Below are 14,857 nucleotides of genomic sequence, written 5' to 3' on the forward strand. Positions count from 1 at the left end.
ATGCTTGTGTGTTGTAGGATTGCTCTCTTGGGTCTTCTGTGCATGTGTAGCTGTTGCACAAGCATGGCTGTGCAGATTCAAGACAAGCTCCTACACAGAGTTTTCCATGGGGTAGGAAAGTGCGGGTGTGAGTAAGAGGATAATGATACGGAGCTAGTTCTTTAATCCAAAGAGTCAGGGCCTAAAGTGATTGCTGGATTTAATATATAGATTAATATATATATGTATGGGCTGTACTTCCATCTTGGATTCCACACTGCCAATTGCTGTGTTGTCTTATTGGGGTGCCACTTTTTTAAGTGATGAATATATGTATTTGCTGCCTTGAGCACTATTCTGTTGGAAAGGTTGGATGTATTTATTAAGGAGATAAATATATGGTAGATATAATCTAAAGCCAGGTACTATGATTGGAATGACAGTGGAATTCAAAACAAAGGTGTTTCTTCCTTACACTACAATTCTATTATTCTACGGCTTAGGATCCCTATATCCAAGGACAGCCTTTTCCAACAAACCTCAGAGCAGTAGCACCCCTCCCCAATGGGATGCTGTCCCTGGAAGGCTAACCTGGTGCCAACTTTGTCATCATTTCAGCACCAGACAAGGACAATTTTGTTTTCCTGGGCACCATGGGCGTAGCCAAGATTTTTGTGAGGGGCAGGCCTTTTGTTAGGGGGGCAGAACCTCAGTTTGCTATATATTTTTATTGGTTCGGGGTAGCTGCCCCTCCCTGCCCCCCCGACTACACCCATGCTGGGCAGTTGAATGTTTTTCTTATATGTTTTTAATACGCTTACACATTTTATTCTTAAAAATCAATTTGGGACTTCTTTTGTAGAAAGTGATTCATAAACTGAATAAACCTAGGCTAACCTTTTCCCACGTCACTTGAATTCAATCAATGTAACAACTGGGAGCACTACTTTTATTTTTTAAAATTAGATTTGATATGTAAAAGTACAAAGATAAATAACCATCAGATAAGACATTTCATGAGGAATTACCAGTATCAATATAAAGAAAAGGCAACAAGTCATTCAAAAGATGACCCTCGCAGCCCCTTCCAATTCTACAATTCTATGAAGTTGGGAGATCCTCTCGCAAAACGTACAGTACCTTCCAACACTGGACAAAAACCCTTTATTCCCCCCCCCCCCGGCACCTCTGATTTCCCCTTAGTCAATCACATTGGAGCTTCCTCGTTTATCCAGTCGTCTAGGAAGCTATGCGTTTTCATCTCTTTTCGCCTATTCTGCCAGCGGTTCTAACTTTCCGTGCGCTTTACATTTTGGCTGTGGTGATTTTATTCTTTTACCTTTCCCGGCAAACCACATGGAGGCGTTTCATCCTGCAACCGAGCAGCGTATTTATGCTTGTGAAACGGCTAAAAAATACCTACACCAGGGCTGGATTTACGTATAAGCTAAACAAGCTATAGCTTAGGGCCTCACTCTCTTGGGGCCCCCAAAATAATTTAAGGGGGGAAAACTGGGTGTACATTTCCAAAACATAAGATAAAAAACTAATAAAATAAAACCTACATACAGCAAGTGTTTTGTGTTGTGTAGGCTCCTATTTGTTATGTGCAAATGGCTTTAGATACCTATTAGGTCCATAAAGTATATTCAACACAAAAAAACAGCGACAATTTGTTGTTGACAAAGGACAGCTGGACATCTAAAGGGCCCCATTACCTTCAGTAGCTTAGGGCCTCATAAACCTAAATCCGGCCCTGCTTACACTGCTACTACGGCGGCGGCTTCGCTCGCAGGCTTCGCGGGAGAAGGGCAGAGCCCTACCTGCCGAACCCGACGGGCCTCCGCCCCAAAGAAGCGCACTCCTCCACGGGCCGCCCGCCTGCCCTTCCTTGCCGGTCGCTGTGACCCGGAAGGGCTCCCGGCGCATGTCGCGGAAGGCAGGCGGACTGAGCGAGGCGGCCGCTCCTGCTTAGGCTGCCCGGGGCCGGGGGGAGATGATGGCCACGTTCTTCGGCGAGGTGGTGGCGCCGCCGTCCCGCGCTGGCGACGACGACGACGACGAAGAAGAAGAGGCGGCGGCGGCCCTGGAGCGCGAGGAGACGCCGGAAGATCGCGAGATTCGCCAGCAGCTGGAGAAGAAAAGGTGGCGTCCAGGGCGGGCGGGAGGTAGAGGAGGCGCATGGAAACCAGGCACGAGGAGGAATGGGAAAGGCTCGAGTCGAGGCTCTCAGCCTCTGCGGGGGGGGGGGGGGCGACACAAAAACAAAACCCCAACAACATTCTGGTCCCTTGCAACCCGTCACGTAACAACGGGGGCACTTCTGGGCGTGTGAAGAGTGCCAAACCTCAGCTGAAGGGGTCATGTGGTAACCTAGCCTAGAATGGTTGTCAGTGACGTTAGAGTTAATTTCACTTGATAGGTACATTTGTTTATATCCCTTCTTTCGTTCTAATCTAGTGGCGTACCGGGGATGGACTGCCATCTCGGCACTGGCCAGGCCCAGATGTGTGTAGTTTCTACAAGGGGGGGGGCAGCTATGGCATGTAAGAATGTGTTGTGTGGTTCCCAGTGCAATGGGTGTGAACACCTGTTGCCATCGCCCTTCCCCTTTCGGGGGAGTAATGCAAATCTGCTTGTGCCAATCTGTTGTTTTGGGGGCCGTTGCTCTGTGACAAATGTGGGTAACCTTTGACCCTCCAAATGTGGCTGAACTGTAGCTCCCATCAGACACAGCCAGGGAGTTGTAGATGAGCAACATCTGGATTGCCAAAAAGGTTCCCCCACACCTGCCCTCTGAAGTAAGGTTTACCAGATTTTTTCCAATGAATCCGGGGACACTTTTCAACTTCCTACTAAATAGATGGATTTTGTCAGGGGACTGACTTGTAAATTTGGGGACTGTCCCCAGGAAACAGGGACGTCTGGTAACCTTACTCTAAAGACAGTGATCCCCAGCAGAAGTGTGGGAGAAATGACAGTTTCTGGCTTGGGTTTTTGGGGGAGATTTGTCCTGGTTACTCCTTACAAAGAGTCACCCATACAGATGCTCCTTCATTTTACTTTTCACCCAGCAGGAGTAAAAAACAGTCTGGGGAATGAGTTTCAGTAGAATAGGACAGTATGTGGAAAAAGGTTTATACAGGCCAGGCCCTTCTTCCCCTCTATCGTCTTTGGCTGCAATGTGTAGCAACCCCCACCACCCCCAAAAACCCATGGAACTTCCTGTAATGTTATTCATCTTCTCTCCTTTTGATTTCCTTGCACAAATGGGTTGGGAATCCTTTTATAGGCTGTTGGCCTACTACAGTAATTGCTCTCTAGGGATGAGTGGAGAACTAAGCTTTTAATCCCAACCACAGTTACCTGAGGCTTGAAACCAATTGAATTCTGTGGGACTTCTGAATAGACATGGTTAGGATGGCAGCCTTAGCCTCTTGATCACTGATAGTACTGTGAACACCCAGTGTTCTATATTTAACCTTTCTCAATTGTACAAGTAACACTTCACTGGAATGGTGCCGCTTCTTATCCATCTTCTTGCTCAGGGTATGTTTAACCTTATTTTGTTTTTGTTTTATTTCTATACTCAGGGAAGTTCACATCCTCTGGAATCCAACATCTACTGCATCTAATAACGAGCAGTTTCCTTGCTCAAAGTTCGTATTGGCTGTAGGGCATAACGCAGTAGGTAGGCAATCTGTATGTGTTCTTCATTTCAGTGTTTAACTACCTGTAAGAAGGGCATGATAGAGATGTATAAGATTATGCATCTGCTACCGGTATTATCTTTTGTAATAGTAGAACTTCCATGTAGTTGAATGTAGGAAGATTCGGGATAGACAAAATTACCGGTAAGTACTTCCCTCAGCACATACTTACACTATTGAATTTGCTCCCACAGGATGTAGTGATGATCACTAGCTCGGATGGATTTAAAGGGGGATTAGACCATCACTTTTTGATGTGTACAAAATAGTGTGCAACCTTATAATTTTTCGTGTGCATGTGCACTTTTTCAGATACACTGTGTATTTGAAGAAGTGTGTGTGCACATGAAAGCTTATACCAGAACAAACATAGTTGGTCTATAAGGTGCTACTAGACAAATTTTTATTTCGACTGTGTCAGACGAACATGGCTACCTACCTGAATCTTATAATTTGTTAGGTATTTTGTAACTGAGTTTAGTAGGCATGTTTACCTTAACCCCCTCCCCGCCAGTTGAATTCTATGGAAACAAAAAATATTGTTTATCTTATTTTCTTTGTATTTCTGTGTATATACACTAAACTAAATAATCTACAGGGAAGTTGCCTACATAAACTGAGTTGCATCCCTCCACTTCCACATAGCAACAATGGTACTTACAAACAATGTGCAGAACATAACAGTGCTATAGGAAATAAATCTCATTTCTGCTTGCAGCATTCTTGTCTTCCTTTGTTTTGAATTCTGGAAGCTGGGAAGTCGTTGGATCTCTCAAATTGTGGAATGAGTGGTGCAGAACATCAAATACGACCAAAGTCCTTCCAACAGATTCTTTCTGTTTGTTCTATCGGTTGATTTCCGATCCCACAGTAAGTAAGATGGAGAGTTGTCCCCAACGTAGCATTAAGCACCCTGTCAGTACAAGGATTTTGTCTTAGGCAGCTGTACTTTCTGCCTTCTCTGCTCCCAAATGCCCTCTAAATCTGTTCCAGGGGTTCTCCCAACCCTCCAGAGCAGATTTAGGGAGTCCCATTGCACAAGTGGAAATCCTTGCACTGACATAATGCATTCATTGGATACCTCCTGGAGCTTATGGAATCAGACTTGAGTTTGTTACCTGATGATATCTTTGTATTTAACTGATGTGGTTTGGTGCCAGAGACGGCAAAGTTAGACTGTCCAGCCCTGCAGTGGTGTTTGCATTGAATCTTCTTGCCTATCCTTGTGTTTAAGAATTAGAACACCAGCAGTCTGCTTTCATGCAAGTGCTTTTGGACAGTCACATGCTTTCATATTAGCTACATAGTATGCATAACTTTAAGGGACCCAGGTGGCTCTGTGGGTTAAACCACAGAGTCTAGGGCTTGCTGATCAGAAGGTTGGCGGTTCGAATCCCTGCAACAGGGTGAGCTCCCGTTGCTCGGTCCCAGCTCCTGCCCACCTAGCAGTTCGAAAGCACATCAAAGTGCAAGTAGATAAATAGGGACCGCTCCGGCGGGAAGGTAAACGGTGTTTCCGTGCGCTGCTCTGGTCCGCCAGAAGCAGCTTTGTCATGCTGGCCACATGACCCGGAAGCTGTCTGCGGACAAACGCCGGCTCCCTCGGCCTATAGAGCGAGATGAGCACCGCAACCCCAGAGTCGGACACGACTGGACCTGATGGTCAGAGGCCCCTTTACCTTATGCATAACTTTAGATGTGGCCTTTAGTGCTGTGTAAATAATGAGAGATTGTAATATGGTAATCCTTCTTAAAAACACATGCAACCCCTTTAAACTGACTCAGCTTAGACTTGCATGCAAACCATGCGCTCCACCACCACTGAGTTACAGCCTCTTCCTTTTGTCTTATTGGTCAGTGAAGAAAGAGCCTTACAGTAACAATTGTTGTCTGTGGGTGTGTCCTTTGTAGGATTAGCCAATATCAAGTGTGATGTGCAGCACAATCCTATGCATGTTCATTTCCCAAGTTCCACTGTCTTCAGTGGAGCCCCCCGGAAAATGCCTGTGAGATTACAGCTTTCGGTTATCATAATTACTTTTCATGCTATATATATATTAACATAGTTCTGTTTAAAATTCATGAAGCATTTATGACTGTTCTGTCATTTCAGGTTTTATTGTGCCAGTGCAATTGTTACGTGGCAGAGGACCAGCAGTTTCAGTGGCTTGAAAAGGTAAGAAGTGGAAGAAATTGGGATACAAAGCAGTGTTAGGAACTGAGATATGAAAGCTAGGAGCTAAGTGGCACTGTGATCCTAGGTTATGGGCACAACAACGGAATGTCTAGGCACGCTTTTTAATAACAAGAATACAAAGCTGAAAATGAATGAACTGCAGCTAAAATATTATGTTTATTTTTCACATGGTCTTAATATTCTTAAGAGGGTCTCTTCTCCAGTCTTCAGAGAGTAGCTGGAAGTGGGGAGGCAGAAAAAGGTCCTCCTTTCCTTCCTGTATTGCTGATTTGTTTTCTGGTCATTGTATATCTGTTTTACTGGGTAAAACATTGACATCATGTATCAAGGGCCAAACAGTACAGAATAATGGTTTACAATGCAGCATCTAAAAGGAAAATTGGTTGGATTGTCATTCAGCTTTGCCTGTCCTTGTTGTTGTTGTTGTTGTTGTTAGTGATATTGCACCTTTTCTTCAACGCTCTCAAGGTAACATATATAGTTCTCTCCCTCCTCATTTTAACCTCAACAACCTTGTGAGAGGGGTTGGGGCAAGAGATAGTGACAGGCCCAAGGTCACCCATTGAACTTTGTGGCTGAGTGGGAATTTGAATCCTGGTCTCCCAAGTCCTATTCTGACACTTTCCGCTACACCACACTGGCTTGATTTGTTACCTGCAACTGTGTTGAATCCAGCCTGTTACAAACTGAAATCCTCTGCGTCATCCTCTGAACGGAGGAGGATATTGCCTACAAAAGCTGATAACCTCCTTTTCAGCACACTTGCTCAGAGGCCTTTTGGCACTTTGACTTTGGTGCATTGGCATCTGTTCTTTGAAAAAGAATATATGATGTTGCATAGGACAGCTTCAAACTGGCATTGCCCCTTAGGCTGTATAAGATAGTGTAGCTCACGGTGCTGTGGCATTTCTTCAATCTGGGATTCAGTTATGGGCTGAAGGCCTATGGATGTCTGAGTTACAGGGACTGAATGTACCGACGAAGTCAATTAAATTGCAGAGAAAGCTTCTGCAGATTTATTGTGTCTCTCAGGTGCCACAGCACTTATGCTGCTACAGACACTAATAGAACAATCCTTGAGAAATCTACTCAGAAATAAGCCCCCTTGATTTCAATGAGGCTTACTCGGGAGGAGGGAGAGTAAGACCGTGGCCCAAAGGTTGATTGACTAGCAGTGGTATGAGTGCCATGTTGCCGTTGCTGCTTCCCACATTTGCCTTAAGGGTTGAAATCATGGGGAAGAACCACAATAGTGCTGGAGGCTCCTGTAACACTGCTGGTATGTGTGAATTGGCTCCAGCACCGCTATTCATCTGGAATTTGTCGCACTTAAATCGGGATTTACATTTTCATCCTAGGTTTTTGGATGCATGCAGAAGACGGATTTGCAAGTGCTTGTTCTTTCAACGTGCTCTGTTACGGAATATAAAACAACAGAATCCACTCTAACACTTCCTTCTCCTTTTCTGAAAGCATTAAAGACAAGCACGTTTGAAGATAAAGTCTGCTGTTCATTACTAGAACAGCCAAATATTGCACGGGACCTCCCTGCTGCAGGTATTTAACAATGCAAAACCTTAAGTTGAATAAATGTCTATAGTGATACCTCAGCTATGAAGTGTCCTGCTGAAGGAGGGATGCACTTGGCACCAACTTCGCTGTCTTTTAGGCACCAAGCAAAAACCCCTTTTGATGCTTCCAGGCACTTAAAAATATTTTTACCATTTTCATTTTTTTATATATATAACAAAGCCTCTCATACTATTAATGGTGCACTTTATAAGCTGGTTGTTTTTAATCAAACCATTGATTAAAGGTGGTTTGTATATAGTCCTGGAATAAATAAGTATAATGTTGTGGCTGCTTTTTATCTGGTCTTGACTGACTGGTGGATGTTCTCTCAGCGGGAGCTAATTGTTAGGAAAGAGCTGGAGAATTTTCTTCAGTGTTTTGCATGGGAAAGCCAGAACTGGAAGGTGACCCATACATGTGCAAGCACAAGCCCTAGCAGACAAGAGGGGTGTGCTGTGAATCAACAAAAGCAATTTATTTGGGGGCAGCGGGGGGGGGGGGGGGTAGAGCAACAGGTCAGAGTGAATTGCACTTTTGCTGGAAGGTTGAAGGCACTAATGTGGAGCAATTAATCTCCTGCCTGGCAGGAATGTGTGCTGTTTGCCTCCACTTTTTATGGTTTTTTTTTAAAAAAGAAAATGGAACAAATATTACAAAAATGCCAGAAATATTCGGAATTTTCTCCTCCGAAGGGAGCTTACCGCAGCTTACCCTTGTAATTTTTCACTGTTGGGGGGGAAGTGCGGAGCATGTAACAAGAAGTTGGCTGGAATTCCATTCAGACTGATATTGGGTACCAATAGAATTGTTCTCCTCAATATCATAAGATATTCTGCTGCTATAGCAAGTGGCAGTAGCAGCACCAGCCCAGCTTCATAAAATGTGTTTTATTGGCAAAGCAACAGCTTTACACCATCTACCCAGGCAGGTATGCCGGAATAAGTGATTTGCTTAATAGACTACAGGGATGCTGCAATTGCATTGTGCATTGCAAATCCTGCACGGAGCAGAAAGCTGGGCTTGATGACCTCTGTGGTCCCTTACAACACTGGTTCTGTGACAGTGCCTTGAACATTGCGTTAAGGCTATGGAACTCTGACCTAGAGTGTTGGTTGGCCTTTTTTTCCTCATGACGTGTGATTCGTTGTGGGTTTCTTACAATATGCTTGCAGAAAACAATAAGGTGTTGTTGTTTTTTAATGTATGATTCATTTTGACAAACTGAACATGTTGCTGATTTATTACCACTACAAAAGCAGGTTACTAGTCTCTTTTTCTCTCCTCTCCCCCCCCCCCTCCAATGCCTCCTGAATTGTGCCTAGTTCTCAGTTACTGTCAAGTGTGGCAGATCCCTGCAGTGCTTTATCAGTGTTACACTGATATCATCAAACTGGATTTGGTAACAATTGAAGCTTTCGAGCCTTTGCTATCTTCCAGAATCCTGAAGGGTTTGGTGAAGGTAAGGTTTAATTATTAAGCCTGTATGTGGCCTTATTTCAGCTTGCCTGTCTGCAGACTGGTCACCATAACAGCTGCTGTGAAGAGACCTAAGAGGAGGCCCGCTGGATCAGACCAAAGACCCATCTAATACAGCTGTTCTCACAGTAGCCAGTCAGGTTCCTACAGGAAGCCAGTAAGCAGGACCCAACTTCAAACAGCACTCTCCAGAAACTAGTATTCAGAGGCGTAAGGACACTTGACTTAAACGTTTAGTTATGTAAAGTATTTCTTGGCAATTACAATAATTAAGGATTCAATTCCCAGATGGACCACTTTGTTGTATTTGTGGGTGCAAGCGCTGAAGCCTTCCAGCAGCATTGTATTGTTTTTGAGTCACTTCCATGGTACTGAAATTTTCTGCCTCTGGGCGTTAGAAAGGAGCTGTGAATGCAGATTAGGGATTACTGTGTGTCAGGGGTTTCCCTTGTTGAGTGCTTAAAACATTTGCTTAGCTGTTTGTTTGACTTTGTGAGATGCTATCTTTGGCTTTGATTCACAGCTGGTTGGGATATAAATTGGTTTACATTGAGATTTATCAAAGGTTTATGTTGGAAATCCATGTTTAGGTCATGTTTGAAAACTACCTCATTATCCATGCACTTCGTAATTCAAAGGATAAAAGCTTGTCACTGGACTTTCTTCCACAGGCCACATAACAGAATAATTTAGAGTTAACCACACCTGCCCACAAATGTCTATTTTTACACCAATTTCAACTGCTGTTGCTTCTGAAGAGTCCTGGGAACTGTAGTTTGGTAAGCAGACTACAAATTCTCTGTTTGAGTTTTCTAGCCCACCTGCAGAACTATGGTTTTCAGACTTCCCCAGGACAGAGGGAATGACTGTTAACCAGTTAGTGTCTCTGGTGTAGAAATGCCCTTGGAACAAAGATCTATCAACTATTTCAAAATGAGTGGCACTCAGCTTGGCTTGCACAAAATGTCCAGCAACATAAAACGATCAATACACTCACCCTTCAGTGTGAGCAAGAAATGAAACTGACTGCTAGAGTTCTAGCCACAGGATGACTGCTAGAGTTGTCCTGAAGGTGTAGAGAAAATCTGTGGCAATCCAGTCTTAAATGTAAACTTTAACTCAAACATTGCTGGGGGTTTTGAATCCTGAAGCTCTTGCAGAAACTGCAGCTTTTAAAAAACAGCAACACAAAAAGTTAATGCTTTCTGCCCTGTCCTTCGTGATACTTACCATTCTTAGCTTGGTTGAGTTTGCTTTGGTTTAACGTAAATGACTGCCAAAGTATCTGAGGGTATTTCCACTATGATCATGAGTTATTGGTTCCTCAAACTAGGCTCAATAAGTGGATGAGGCTAGCAACCGTCAATCTGAAATGAAAGACGTCCATATGGTACCATGCGGTCCACACCCTGAGCTTGTACTGATGAACACACAGCAGAACAAGGGTTCCTCCCACCCACCTGCTCAGTGACTGGAGATGTGTCACAAGTGCTTCTCCATTGCCTGCATAGGATTTTCACAACTCTAAAGTGGAAGGAAAATTAACTGGAGGAATACTGCTACAATCCAGGGCACAATTAAACACACAAATTCCTGCTGGTTACAGGAGATATAAGATGGGAGAGTGCTATTGAGATTATGTCATGCTTGTAAGATTTCTACAGGCATCTGGTTGGCCACTGTGAGAACAGAATACTGGACTAGGTAGGTCTTTGGTCTAATCCTACAGGACGTTTTCTTACGTTCTTTAATGATCCACTGTGTGCTCAGTTGAATTTTTTTTTTCATTCTTACCTGCCTTTGAGAAATTAATTAGTTAACAAAAGTGTGAAGCAGGACCAGCTGGTTTGCAAGTTGCAGTCCATAGAAAGAACTGGATATGGTTGTCCTGGAACAGAATATGGATGCTACATTTCATATGTAGTGTACGGAGGGTTGTATGTGTTCGTTTTGAGAAGTTGAGTGGCCAAGAATAAGGAAATACGATAGGCAGTTATTAATGCATTCTTATCTTTACTGGATTTTTTTCTATTTTCTTTTGCCCAGGACATTTCAAGAAACACAGAAATATTGAGAAAAGTGGTGACAACAAATGAAATTGATAACATCTACACTTAAAATGGAGAATTGTCTTGGATACTTTCAAAATCCAGTATTTTGTCAACTGCAGCTACTTTGCCTGGAAGCATTTGGGACTTGTAGTTCCTTTAGAAGTGGAATGTGTTATCTTTTGTACCATATGCTGACTGTTGTGAAGGGGGTGGGGTGTTACCAGCTAAAATGAATTAAAAAGAGACATTTTTATTTTTCACAAACTCAAGTCATTTTTTTTTATTTTTGCCATGAGCAAAGGCAACTCCTTACATTCTTCCACCAGTAATCAAATTATATTTTAATGCAGCAAAATAATTGTAGTGGATGTGGCAAAGCCTCTGTCTGTAATTGACTTGGGTTGGCCTCCTACCACAGAAGCAGGGCAGGCAGCAAAGCCTGTGGATGCTGTTAGTTGAAGTGCTTAGGTTCTAGAGATAGGCAAGGCAGGCAAAATAGTCTAATAAGATGCAAGGACATAGGAAGCAAGCACCTGATGACTGAGAAGGCAGGAGGCTAAGCAAGGCTTAGGAGAAGAGGGTGGGACTTTTAAGAGAAAGTGGCCCAGAGGAATTTCTTTATGGGGAAGGAAAAGAAGTAAAATGGTGAGAATGGACAGGTAGGTAGAGTGGCCACTTACATTTCCTCTTTTGTTGGCAGTGTTTATCACCACATAAGGAGACATAGATTTGCATAGGATAATTTACATGTGTAGATTCAGAAACAGTTGCTATCATTTCAGTAGAAAAAAGGATCCGTCCCACAATAGCAAGGAAGATTGACCTGTGCATTTATTCAGTCTGTTTTCTATAGGTAAACTATAAACAGGCAACTTCAAGGTCCCTATTCTTCCTTTTGTGTGTTAAATATCTTTATAAACTGGACTTCGATCAGATGGCCATTCAAAACAGAGAACTCCTTCCAATTGAAGCTTTTCCTTTGTTAAGAAGTACCTATGTCAACACTATAGCTAGGACACAAGCTCAGGGACAGGAATTGCAAAGTGTGGAATAGCTAATGTTGCTTGAAATAGCCGGTTAAACCTCTGTCTGCAGGCTTCTATAACTGTACAAAACAACTTTACCTTGTTACTTAATAGCCAGTTAAGTTTTTCAGTTACATTGCTTTCAAATAATAAAACCTTATACTGTACTAAGAAATTGTCCTATGAAGCTTGTTTTGCCCCTTTGAAATTCTGCAGTTTCCTGCCTTAGGTGGTGGCTGCAAAGAGAACATAGGTGTCCATAAGCAGCACAAAGTGTGGGATCTGGAGCTGAGTTAGGGAGCTGTCGACTCAACAAGGCTGCAAAGAAGACTGAGAAAATAATGTCCTCACTGCCAGTCTCTCTTTACTCCTGTTCTTAGTCACTTACGGTTGTATCATCTCCTTCCTTTCAAATAAGTTGCTAAGGATAAAGCATTCTGGGCAATCAAACAGGTTGGTCTTGCTCATTCAGGGATTCCCCCTGGGTTTACTGGCTCTCTCTGCCCTGAGGCTCAGGAAGCAAAGTGTGGCTTGGGTGTGGTCAGATGGCCTATGAACATGGTGAGACAACCATGTTGAGGCACTTTAGGACCACCTTCAGACTGCCAGGACTGCTGAGGTTCTCCCTAGGGTCCCACCCTGCCTCTTCAGAGGAGGCCTCTCCAAGGTCTGCAATGGGCAGGATCCCAAAAAGATGCAACTTGCCTTTCAAATAAAGACAGTGAGCCTCCCATGAACCTGCTAGACTGGGAACATTTTTCTGCACCTTGTCTTGAACCTTATGGAGGGGTGCTAGTGAATGCTCTATGTTAGTAATTATGGATGGAATTCAATGTTGTTCTAAGACAATTGTTCCATTGGTGCTCATCTAATGGAACCATCTCCTCTCTCCTCCCTGCACACTGTTCTGGGGGTTCTCTCAACACACACCCCTAGGGCCAATTGGGGCAGGGGCATGTTCAGGGGGAGGAGAGATGGGAAAGCACTGTCATGCTGCTATTCTGGATCTTATTTATTAAGTTAATATACTGCTCATCACAAGACCATGAGGCAATTTACAACCTAGAATACAAAGGTCAATAAATATACGGTAGGTATGGTATAAAAATCTAAGCCTGTGGGTAGGGACCCAGGTGGCGCTGTGGTTAAACCACTGAGCCTAGGGCTTGCCGATCAGAAGGTCAGCGGTTCGAATCCCTGTGACGGGGTGAGCTCCCGTTGCTTGGTCCCAGCTCCTGCCAACCTAGCAGTTCGAAAGCACGTCAAAATGCAAGTAGATAAATAGGAACCGCTACAACGGGAAGGTAAACGGCGTTTCCATGTGCTGCTCTGGTTTGCCAGAAGCGGCTTTGTCATGCTGGCCACATGACCTGGAAGCTGTACGCCGGCTCCCTCGGCCAATAATGCGAGATGAGCGCGCAACCCCAGAGTCGGTCACGACTGGACCTAATGGTCAGGGGTCCCTTTACCTTTACCTTTTTATGGTATAAAAATCAAAGCCTGTGGGTAGGGACTGGCTTGTTTTGATTATATGTAAGCTACTCTGGGGGCTCTAAGCAAGCAAAGAAAACTCTTATTTTCCTTTTGGAGATCTTAACAATTGGGACACAACTCACCCACCTAGAAATATACTCTGTCTCTTCTGTCCTCCACTCTCCCCCATGCCCGATTTTTTTCCTGGTGACTGCTAATTTGGCTTAGAAATTTACAACCAAGTGAGCTGAACCAGAATAGACAAAATCTGGACTGCTTGCCCCACCCCTCTCTTGAAATAGTCTGGGGGTTAGGTGGGGGACTGTCATGTGTTGATATTTGTGCATGGGGTGGAGAGCAGGAACTGGAGTCCTTGTTGTCGTTAAGTTGTGTCCAACTCTTCGTGACCCCATGGACCAGAGCACGCCAGGCACTCCTGTCTTCCACTGCCTACTGCAGTTTGGTCAGACTCATGTTGGTAGGTTCGAGAATACTGTCTAACCCATCTCATCCTTGAACTGGAGAGCAGTTTGCGCAAATGGCCCTCTGGGTACTGCCAGAGCGCTTTAATGTTCTCACATCTCTATTTCGTCCGGCCGCCTGCCTCCATTGGTACGGGAAAGAGGGTATCTTAGTTCCAAGGTGCCCTGGGCTATAGAACTCCTTTGGAGGCTGAGTCAACCCTATTGCCTAATTCAGCCAGGGCCACACCCTGACAGTATCACGAGCCCTGCTTCCTCCCTCTCTCCACCTGCCCAACCTGGGTGCTGACAAGTTTGAGAGAGCCCTGGGTAAAATACTCCCCTGGAAGAGGAGAGGGGGCACCATCACTTCACAGGCTGCTCCCACCTCCCCGCCCCTGCAGCTACCCTGCACATTACAGGGATCAACAGTGGCAAAGGAATGGACAGGCGCCCCTTGTTCATGCTCCCCCTCCCTGCTCCATATGATTATCTAGCCTGCCAGGTTTGCCTCTTGCTCTCCATGTTCTGGGTGGGATGTGTGTAAATAAGAGCCTGCAGCGCACGTAGGCCTACTGCGTTCTCTCATATCCTGTTTCAACTGTTTTATTAACCCACAATTGCAATGCTTTATTCTAGTTACAGGTAGGTAGCCGTGTTGGTCTGACGTAGTCGAAACAAAATAAAAAAATTCCTTCCCGCAGCACCTTAAAGACCAACTAAGTTTTTTATTTTGGTATGAGCTTTCGTGTGCATGAGCACTTCTTCAGATACACTGAAATAGATGCTTTATTCTGTTATTTCCGTAAACTGCTCATAGTTTCTCACAACCAAGCGGTCTGCTAATCTTATTAAATGAAAACGACAGCATAAAGAAAAACAGCGCGGGCCACTGAGAACTCAGGTATGAGGG

At 44.2% G+C, this 14,857-nt stretch overlaps 1 protein-coding gene across 1 annotated transcript; it reads left to right on the forward strand.

The window, feature by feature from the left end:
* The first annotated feature begins 1,883 nt into the window (after positions 1–1,883).
* Positions 1,884–13,097, forward strand: PSMG1 (proteasome assembly chaperone 1). Its single transcript, XM_035120826.2, has 7 exons — positions 1,884–2,124; positions 3,573–3,670; positions 4,408–4,559; positions 5,803–5,865; positions 7,245–7,443; positions 8,781–8,917; positions 10,981–13,097. Exons 1-7 carry the CDS (start codon positions 1,976–1,978, stop codon positions 11,050–11,052), a joined length of 870 nt encoding a protein of 289 aa, XP_034976717.2. The 5' UTR covers positions 1,884–1,975; the 3' UTR covers positions 11,053–13,097.
* Positions 13,098–14,857: the final 1,760 nt, after the last annotated feature.

This window comes from Zootoca vivipara, chromosome 1 (assembly GCF_963506605.1).
Source record: "Zootoca vivipara chromosome 1, rZooViv1.1, whole genome shotgun sequence".
Lineage (NCBI taxonomy): Eukaryota > Metazoa > Chordata > Lepidosauria > Squamata > Lacertidae > Zootoca > Zootoca vivipara.